Here is an 11,382-nt window from a genome sequence, read left to right as displayed (position 1 = left end):
ATGGAAGGCCTTTGATAGGAAGGACTCAGTATGTTGTATAGAGTGCAGAATCATCAACAGATGTGGCAATGATTTCAGGCATACCACAAGGTAAATATACTGGGAGCCCTGCTGTTTCTGCTACATATTATTGATCTTTCTGAAAATATTAATAGTAGTTTTTGACTTTTTGTGAAGAATTCAGTTATCTTTAATGAAGGATTGTCTGATAAAAGCTTCAGAAACATCAAATCAGATCTCAATAAGATGTCAAAGAGGCACAAAAATTGGCAACTTGCTTTAAATGTACAGAAATATAAAATTGTGCACTTCACAAAATGCAGAAAAGTAGTATCCTATGATTTCAATACCAGTGAGTCACAACTTGTGTAAATACCAGTGCATTACAATTTGTGGGTACATGATGTGGAATGGTCACCCAAGATCAACTGCATGTTTAGTAAATGGCAGACTTCAGTTCATTGGTAAGACACTAGGAAAATGCAGTCACTCTACAAAGAAACCTGCTTACAAAACACTTGGCCATCCCATCTTAGAATATAGCTCAAGTGTGTGGGTCCTACATGAAACAGTACTAACAGGAGATATTAAATATATTGAAAGAGGTATGACACAAATGTTCAAAGAGTTGTTTGGCTTGTCAGAGGGTTCAGTCAAATTTGTACATGTAATACTCCGGAAAATATAGCAATTTGAAAATGAATAATACTAGAAGAAAACATGATTATTATTTATTTTTATATGTTGCAGGCTGCGAAAATAAAAGAATGACTGATTTCCTTTTCACCAAATTTGTTACCAGTTCATGACTCATGCAGTATAGATTAAGCATTGGATACTTGTTTTAAAACAACCACACAGCTCACATATTGTGCAAAATGGAACATGCATTTGTAACAATGTTGTAGTACTTTACACTTAATCATGTAAGAATGTGTGTGGCCCTATAGCTGAGTGGTCAGAGTGGCAAATTGCCATCCTATGGGCCCGGGTTCGATCCCCAGCTGGGTCAGGCATTTTCTTCGCTCAGGGACTGGGTGTTGTGTTGTCTTCATCATCATTTCATCCCCATCCAGCGTGCAGGTTGCCTAATGTGGCGTCGAATGTAATAAGATCTGCATCAGGGCGGCCGGACCTGCCCCGCGAGGGGCCTCCCGGCCAATGACACCAGACGCTCATTTGCATTTCCATGTAATAATGTGTTCATCCCAACAATGTTATGTGAAAACTTCTTGGCATAAAACATGAATATGATTCAGAAATAAAAACATTAAGTTGTGTGGAAACATTTGTGTAACAAAAGACAACATTTATTTCATCTTTGTTCATGGTAACATATTTACATTTAATTTTCAGAAAAACTTACAGAGTGTGTTTTCCCAAAATAAATGGAAGAAAGGAAAGTGCACTTAGCTCCACTTTATTGTATAAACATATTTAAATTTTGTGAAAAGTATAACAGACTTAAGCTATACAATCACAGAAAGTGAGGATAAAAAAAGCAGCAGTCACTGAAACTGACCGAGAGGTTAATAAATGTTCAATTAAAATGCAAAATTGATATTAACAAATACAATGTTTACAACACACTGACACTTCAAGATTAGGAGTCTTACAGCTTTGAAATTTACACAGTATAAAATTTTTGTACATGTAGTCAGTTTCACATCAAACTCTGCTTTTTCCAGTTGATGTAAGTTCCAGTTTAAGTACTGAAAGAAGGCCTAAAGCTCTTTGGCATCTCCTTTTGCATACATAAATTCCAGTTGTCAACAAAATTAATTTTCACAAACTGTTTTACATCCATGCAAATATTTGTTTTAGTAATCAGCAAGATATCTTCCTCAATTCATTAAAAAAGACATGACAAGAAAATAATTCAATCAAATTATGTAAGTTGTGAAACATTTCTTCTTTTCGATGGACTAGCAAGTGAGTGTCACTATATTCCACATGTTAATGAGAGAAAAAATGTGATTCATTGTAGTTCCAAAGAAAATTAACTATCGTAAAGGCTATGCGCCCTTGAAACTGTAACTTGACAGTAGAAGTTAGACCATAATCATATGAATTCTGTTACATTTGTTGAAGAGGCATAACTGAATGATTATACGTTCAATTCACAAGCAATTTCCTCTTGTTTCATACCCATCACAGTAAGTAGATTTGGATCATTATCTTAATTTCCACTTATATTATACCCCACCACAATAAGCAGATAGGATCATTATTTTGTTGTTTCGAAGCAAGGTCATATCCTAGCAAATTAATGAAGAAGAAAAGAAAGACATAGTACACTCATACATAACTAGAAACTTTCCATCTGAAACCAGGCATGAAAGTCTGAGATTATTTTCTTAATATGTAAAATTCAATGGAGTTATCTATTCTTTAAGATTGCATGAAAATAAAAACAGACAAACATATCTTCTCTGTGGACAGAAGAGACTCTACTAACAAGAATATTGATGAACCGCTGGTTTATTGGTGTGCTTTGTCTTGCAGATGACAGGTTGCTCTATTTTGTACCCAATCCCATCAAAACATTTCTGGAAAACAAAAAAAGGAATTCATTGCCAAGTTGGCCTTTTGATGTCACCTACCAGCGCTCATAAATAACAGACCTAAGTGAATATAAAAATTCAGAACCATGTTGCAAGGTATATTAAAGCTATATAGATGCCTCTACGAAACAGTAAATGGCTATTATTGTAAATATTCATGGCCCAGTAGGCTTGACAGTGATAAACTGTAACCTTGTGCTAATTTAGTGCACAGTGTATAGAAACAGTGCAGCCAGAAGATGAATGTCATCCAACTTGTTCTGAATGGTACACTTATTCAAAACCACATCCTCATGAAAAAGCATAGGGATCACACATTACTTATTTATGCATGTAATTCCTGAAAGCATCCTTTTGCATAAACCACTTTAGAATAATGTGCCTATTGTATCCAGTTTGTAACCACAGACAGTTACAGAAAAACAAACATATTATGTGAGATCCATCATTCACAAAGCAGACAGCAATTAATTTGCATCCATTAGTCAGAACATAATTTTTCACCCATTTCTATAATCATGCACATTATTATTGACTGATTATGCTCAGTGGCAACACCAGTGATTACTAATTAGGAACCATGGTCTGTTGAAATACACATTGGTTAGCGCTGAAGGCATGGGTCTTAGTTGCCACACTACTTGTGAGTAGGTTACTATGGTTCTTAGGTTTGCAATGGCTGGCTTAGCGCCCATAAATCTGCTTCTGATTAAATTCCAACCTCACCTTTACATGAACAATCCCGCTTCCACAGGAAAGTGTGATCTTTATGGCTCTTCCGAGGAGAACTATTCGGAATTAGTTTGTTATTTGTCTGGTGCTATAATTGCAATTTTATTTCAAGATTCTAAACTCTACCTTCCTTTTTATATTACTTACTTGTTCATTAAGCCTTGAGTCAGTGTGGAGGAGTGGGGATAGCTGAGGGAGGGGACAAGGTTATGGGAACCTTCTAAAAACAAAATTTTATAGGACAAAGATCATATTATAGTCTCTGTTTTGACAATCAGAAAGCCATAGTGTTAAATTTTCAATAGGTATTTTAGACTGGCTTTGCTGGCAATTGTATTATTTGTGAACTTTTGTTTTGAACCTACGGTGAATCAGTTTTCCCTGCGATTCCATTTTTACTGCTGCTGTAGTTCTTATAGAAAAGTCCCTTATCATTCTGGGACTTGTTATTGATTATTGTTACCATTGTATTTTCCATACTCTTAATGAATGTTACAAGATGCCTGTTTATTACATTTACACTTGTTTTAGTTCAAGACTCTGATAAAATTCATTGAATGCAAAGACTTCATCTTAGCTTCCTATTTGCAAACATCGTCTGACAGCTTTTCTACTCCATATTAACGCAAGTAAACAAAATGAGAAAAGCCTGAAGAAAATATTTTATTGAGTTTCCACAATTATTTCTTCATGTACTAAACCATTCATATTCCTGTCAACCTTCACTCACAACTGAAAAGTTTTATAATTTTCCCCAGATTTTTAACAATAACAAAAGATTCTTGCCCAGTCATTGGAGTCTCTTGGACTAAACATGCCATGTTGGAGCATAATTAGGGCAATAGTGAAGTCATGGCCTTATATTTCATTATGTGTAATATAATATCACTGTAGTTCACTTGTTTGAGCTTTCTCCTACTGGAACATTGACATTTAAAAAGTACAGAGTGACAATACTTCCAAATTTTGCACAGATTCCTTGAGCACATTGTATTTAATTACACAGTTGATTGAAATATTTTATTATGTCTCTGAATTATACTGTACATGTCTGAGTAAATTTTTCATTATTTTGTCACTGGCCACTACATGGTATACATGAGGATACTGATCTCCATTATATTCTTTCTTAATTTCGTATACTTCATTAATAAGGATACGTGAAACAAAGTTTCATATTTGGCGAATCGACTAGCACAGATTCACAAACTATGTGTAAAAATATCTTTACAGTCTCTTTAGCTTTGTGTATTACAGTTTCTGATGTATATTGCATTTTTGTCATTTACAATTATATTTTGCAAATGATTTCTTTCTAATAACTTATTTTACAGGAAAATGTTTGAGTATAACAAGGTGAGGCTTGAAATCTTTTCAGATTCTTCTCGAGTTTATATATTGGTAAATTTTGTAATTCTAAGAAAAGCTAAATACATTTCACATCTGATAATATCACACACTTTGTCACTCACTGGTTGCAACAGTTTGAGTCCACAGTATACAAAAGTCATTCCTCTGTTATAAACTGTTACTTATATGGCATTTCACTGCACTTTGGGCATTCACTTCCATATTCTGCTTTTTCCTTCAAAAAATTAAATAAGCAGTCTTTCAGTGTTTGTTTACAATGAGTCACATAGACTGCTACTACCTTGATGTAGCTGAACAAATAGGTCCAAATCAGTTGCACTGGGTGTCAAATGTTTCAGAGTCTGGGCTGCCATAACCACTAGAGCCATCATCACGACCATGTTGGTTGGTATTGGGGATGGACACTTTATCACTGTACGAGTGTGGCTGTCCTGTTGGTTGTGCATGATGGAGGTGTACAACATGGTTCTCGTAGTTGATGGTTAAATTGTCTCCTGCTGGCTGAAAAAAAGTTATATAGTTAGTTTGTGATCTTTTTTCTTTGTCAAACAAAACATACAAGAAAAAAGTAATACATATAAGAATTGCTCACAACTCAAATAAAACATTACCTTGAACAAAAACTTTTTAAAATTGTCTTTATCTGGTACAAAATGCCTCAATGCTCTTATTAACTGGAGAAATTATGTAGCATAAAATGAAACGCAAAAACCAGGATTTTAAAAATGTGGTAGGGACTATTAAATTATGACAAAAAAACTGCTGTTTGTTGTATTGCAACTATCTCTACAATAACTATGCAATTTTTGATGTAACAAGTAAATGGATCAAACAGATTATTTGGTTCCAAAAACCCTATGTGTTTCTGCTATCAACAATCACTTGAATGGTGTATTGTGATTAAATGAAACTGAACTTGGAAAACAGCTTTTTTTTATGCCCATGGCATTTCTTAATACCTATCCTCTTTGAGTATCTAAAATATGACACTAGATCCAATTCTTGTCTTACTTCATTTTATTTAATGCTTAAAGCAATGATCTGCATAGCTGACACATTTCTGAAATTCACTTCTTGTCATAACGGATCACCGCTTTTCTAATATTTTTAAATAATGTTGCCTCTTAGCTGTATCTGTTTTATTGTGCTATTGCAGTTTTGTGCCATTTTCAAGCATATTACCATCAGGAGTGGTACAGCCCTGCAAGAACACTATTTTTAATGTATTTCTGTGATATATCATCAAATCATATACTTTAAAAGGCATAAAAGCTGAATTACAACAGTGCAATAAAACAGTTACAGCTAAAAAGTAAACTTCATATTATTTAAAAATGTTTGAAATTGTTTTATCATTGAGTGATTAGTTCATTCAAGCATTTCTGATACACATTATGTGCTCTCGCATGTTTTCTTACTCTGATTGCAGATCATGGAAGGCAATTTACTTGACTATTACCCACAAAATTTTTTTTTGAATGAGCTAGCCAACTGATGCACACCACTAAGCCACTCCTTTGTCTGGTAACTTCCTGTTCAGAAAATCATGTACTACACATGTGACTTTGAGACAAACTGTTGATTGAGCCAAGGGGATGCAATCTCATATGTGATATTTAACATAGCACTAGAGATAGTAATAGGTTCAGCTCAAATCAATATATGAGGCACAATATTCAACAGAACATTGCAAGTTCTGACTTATGTAGATGATGTGGATATTACTGCAAAAGCAGAACTAGCTGCAAAAGAAACATATAAGGCACTGGGGGCAGCAGCAACAGAAATGAGACTAAATAAGGTGCTGGAATTTGATAGGTGTGAATAGAATCTGTTAGTGGAGTTGTCTTCTTGGGAACACTGTTCATATCACAAAATGACATTAATGTGAAAATAAAGTGAAGCATCCACTCAGCTAACAAATGCTATTATGGTCTGGCCAAACAACAAGTCCAGAAAAACAAAGTGTCAACTGTCTAAAACTTTAATATGCCCCATATAAACATACAGCTCAGAAACCTAGACATTGACACATTAGTATGAAAATATATTAGGATGTTTTGAATGGAAGGCATTGTGCAAGATTTATGAGTGGAGTATAGTATAAATGATGTAGTTTTGAACGTTACAGATTATATAAAGATCTTGAATTCATAAAGTTCATTAAAATAAACTACCTGAAATGGGTCTGCTATGGTTTTTGTATGAATCATGAGAATACCCACAAAAAATAGTGATGCAGCAATGGAATGAAGAAGCAAGGGAAGACCAAAACATGGATGACATACAAGATGACCTAAAAATTATTATTGGCAAAGGATGGAGATGCAAGACACTGGAGAGAGACAAATGGAACTATGTCCTAGAGCAGGTCAAGGCCCATCAAGCATTGTAGAGAAGAAGAAGAAGGAGGAGGAGGAGGAGGAGGAGGAGGACGACGAGAAGAGAAAAGAGGTTTGCTCATTCAAGCATTTCTGATGTGATGATCTCATACTAATATGCTCTCATTTGTTTTTGCACATTGACTGTAGAGACTGGTGGACAAGTTCCTAGACTATTACCCAAAGTTTCTATCTAGAATATTTATTTTTCCAAAGACCCAGTCAAAGACTTGCATCATAAGAGGTGTATGTGAGTAAGCTGTCACAATCATTTTATATTTTCTTCTTCCATGCAATGCTAGATGTGTATGTTAGTTTATTCACAATTTGTGATAGTTGATTCATAACTGAACAGGACATTGTCAAATAAATTTTTATTAGCTCATATCCATCACCATGCCCACCCACAACAAAAATTATATGATTTTGGAATTCATTGGCTTCAAGAACCTAATGCAAAGGCTTATTCTAAGGATGAAAATGATATTGTATGGTAATTTATTTCTATATGTTCATCGCATTTCACAATTTAGATATGAGGTTTATCTGTGTAGTTATAATGTCTGTTCAAAAACTTCTGGAACTTTGTCCACAAAATTTTTCTATGCTCACCTTTTACTTATTGTGCTTGATCTCCTTTGAAATACACTCCTCTACAATTGATACACCACACCCAATGCCATTTTTACTTCCAGAAGCAGTCTTGGTATGCTTCTTGCTGGATCATACGAAGTGCCGTCTGCGAATTTACTTTTACCTTGTCTATCGTTGCAACTTTTCCTCCTTTCAATAGTGTTTCCAACTTTGGAAATAAGAAAAAGTCCATTGGAGCCAGGTCTGGAGAGTACAGAGCATGAAGCAGCAAAGTGATTTCAGTCTTTGTGCAATAATCATGCACCAGCAGTGATGAATGTGCAGGTGTCTTATCGCAATGCTAGAGCCATGACTTGTCTTTCCCTCTCACATTTTTTTGCAGACATCACAACATGTCCTGATAGTATGACTGATTAACAGTTTGTCCCTGTGGCACAAATTCCTGATGAACTAATCCTTCAAAGTCAAAGAAAACTATCAACACATCTTTGACATTTGACCTGACTTGGTGAGCTTTCTTTGCTCTTGGAGAAACTTTCCTGACCCATTGTGAAGATTGAACCTTGGTCCCGAAATCATAACTATAGACCTACATCTCATCACCACTTATGATTCTCTTAAGGAACATCTTGTTCTCAGTTCTGCAATCTAAAAGCTCTTCATAGATTTCTGGTTTGGACTCACGAGTCATGGAACCAACTTGGTGGCAACACAATGCATTTCAAGATGCTGTGCCAGGATTTCATAACATGATCCAACTGAAATGTTGGATTCTCCTGCAATCTCTTGGACAGTCAGTCTTTGACTGGCATGCACAATTTTGTTGATGTTCCTGTCATGAGGGTCATTGGTAGATGTAAAAGGCATCTTGAATCAGGATCATCTTTAACTTCCATCTGACCATTTTTAAACCATGTGAACCATTCATAGCACTGGGTGCAGCTTAAATACTCATCACTGTAGGCTTGCTTCATTATTTGGTGTGCCTCTGTAAAGGCTTTATTGAGTTTCACACAAAAGTTAATGCAGATGTGTTGCTCCTCTAATTCTGCCATCTCAAAAACGGCTAACTGTGTGACACACCATTCAACTGAATACAACACCAAACAGTAACTAACAGATATCCAACAATAAAACTTCTGGCAGTTACACATTAAACACAGGCATGTGCAGGGAGCCAACCACATTTTGCTCCAGCACATCATTTGTGCGAAATTATGAGTGTTCCAGAATTTTTCCAACAGACCTCATATAATGAACTTTATGGATATCACTGAAGAACACTGTTACAATAAATTATGAAATCATATAAGTACACTTTATGTGAAAATTGTATCAAATCAAAAATACATTTTCTTACTATCATTTTTATTTTAAGAAGGCTTTGTATAACTGACACAATTTTTTTAAATGTAGTGAACAAATACTGAACAAGGCAGTGTGTAACACTAGCTTCACATTAAGATAGACAGTGCCTCAAATCCCTGCATAGGTAACCAGATTTAGGCTTTTCTACGGTTTTCTATGAAAACGCCAAAAGAAGTATGAAATTTAGCAGGGTGGTGTAGAACTGCGTGCTATAATAGAACTCCTCACATAAATATTACTTGTTTTTTCTTTTCACTCATTTTTCTGTACTTTATGCATTCATCATGTTTTGATAATGTGGCTTGGATAAGGTTACATCTATAAGTAAAAAAGAGTGGACTGGAAAAGCAGGAGTCTTATAAATTTGGAGAAAGAAGGATATGGTCAGTGATGATTGTATATGACGTGGTTCTTTCTGGCAATTAATAAAAAAAAGGCATCATTGGAGCCAAAGGAAATAGCTGTGGAATCAAAACAATACAAAAAAATAATAGAACTAACAGGAGATAGAAATGTAAAGATAATTTTAAGTGGAGAAAAACTAGAACATGTTCAAAGCTTTAAATGACTAGGAAGCATAACAGTTAGTGACAATGTGCAGCACAGGATTTAAAACCAGGATAGTAATGGCATAAGAGACATTCTGCAGGAAAAGAAGAGTTTTCTGCTGCAAAATGTCCACCTATATGGTGCTTAAATGTGAGCAATCAGGAAGAAGGATACAGCAAGACTAGAGGTTTTTGCAATGCATATGTGGCAGAGGATGAAAAACGAAACTTGGATAGATAAGATGAAAAAAGATCAGGTACTGTGAGAAGTGGAGGAGTAGCCACCATTACTTAATTTAATAATAATATAAAAGGAAAAGGAACTGGATGGAACATATAAGAAGAAAGGAGTAGTTCATAAAAATATATTCAAAAGGACATGTGTAAGAGAAGAGGAGGTAAGGTAGAAAGAAAAAGAAACTGGCTAGGCCATATATGAAAAGGACAGCTTGTAAGAAGCCTCTCAGAACGGTATGTGGAACAGAAGAGAAGATGAGGGAGAAAGAAATAGCAAGTCATGAATGATGTATTGGATGACAGCATATACAAAAGCTTTAACAAGGAAGTCATGGACTGACAGAAATGCAGATGCAAAGCAAACACTGGGACAGGTTGTTTACAAAGGATGGCCAAACTTCCTTCCCCCAGTGGAACTTGCGCTCCATCTGTAATGACCTATCCATTTTAGGAATTTTAAATCCTAATCTTCCTTCCTTCCTTTCTTCCTTCTTTCCTTTTCCTAACAAACAAAATATTTGTATCACAGATTGCAAGTTAGAGTTGTAAAGACATGTAGAAAGTTAATTTTAGGTATTTCATTTTTACATTGATTTACCTTCATCATTATCCATAAGTCCAATTATAGATGAACTCCTTCAGTGTTGTTGAATTAAAACATATTATCAAAGTGAAACAGCTGTTAGAAACTGCATTAATATTTAATTATAATTGAACTTCAATAAATTATTTTTGTTTATCAAGCTAAATTTAAAATAGAAAAATTAAGGGGGAGGGCACTAATTTGAAGGAAAAAGCTACTGATTCTAAAATATATTAAATGTCTCTTGTTTTTCTCATATTTATAGCAAAATATTTACAGGACCACGTTGATATGTATCACATAAAATAATTATCTACCTTCCTTAGGAGCAGAAACCTGTTTACAAAGAGCACTGCTACTTATCATGCAACTATGAGGCATCTTCAGTCCTTGAATCTAGATGAATTGGTGTATGGATAATACAAAATCTACATCTACACTCAGCAAACTACTCTGAAGTGCACGACAGAGAATATATTCCACTGTACCAGTTATTAGGGCTTTTTCCCATTCCATTTGTGTATGGAACACAGGAAAAATGATTGTTTAAATGCCTCAGTGGGAGCTGTAATTAATCTAATCTTGTCCTCATGATCCCTATAGGATCAATACATACGGGGTTGTAGTATATTCCTAGAGTCATCACTTACAGCTGGTTCTTGAAACTCTATAAGTAGGTTTTCTCAGGAAAGTTACCATTTATCTTCAACAGCCTGCTAGTTTAGTTTCTTCATAATATCTGTGACACTGTCCCATGGACTGAACAAACCTGTGAACATTTGCACAGCCCTTCTCTGTATACATTCAATAACCCCTGTTAGTTCTGATATAGGTCCCACATACTTGAGCTATATTCTAGGATGGGTCACAGGAGTATTTTGCACACAGTCTCCTTCAGAAATGGATTGCATTTTTCAGGTTTTCTACCAAAGAAACATAAACTTTATTTACAACTGACACTATGTGGTTGTTCCGTTTTGTATCCCTACAAACTGTCACACCTA

At 35.0% G+C, this 11,382-nt stretch overlaps 1 protein-coding gene across 2 annotated transcripts in view; it reads right to left on the bottom strand.

Moving 5' to 3' along the window:
• Nucleotides 1-1,288: 1,288 nt before the first annotated feature.
• Nucleotides 1,289-11,382, bottom strand: part of LOC126281633 (LIM domain only protein 3-like) — a 1,631,617-nt gene continuing 1,621,523 nt past the window's right edge. The window contains exon 9 of one of the 2 annotated variants that reach the window (XM_049980762.1): nucleotides 1,289-5,168. In XM_049980762.1, the coding sequence (XP_049836719.1) occupies nucleotides 4,977-5,168 (192 nt within the window). In that variant the 3' untranslated portion in view covers nucleotides 1,289-4,976. The remainder of the gene's footprint in view (nucleotides 5,169-11,382) is intronic. The other variant, XM_049980763.1, reaches the window with a different exon arrangement.

This window comes from Schistocerca gregaria, chromosome 7 (assembly GCF_023897955.1).
Source record: "Schistocerca gregaria isolate iqSchGreg1 chromosome 7, iqSchGreg1.2, whole genome shotgun sequence".
Lineage (NCBI taxonomy): Eukaryota > Metazoa > Arthropoda > Insecta > Orthoptera > Acrididae > Schistocerca > Schistocerca gregaria.
Note: the sequence above shows the minus strand (reverse complement) of the source record. Positions and strands in the feature narration are given on the sequence as shown.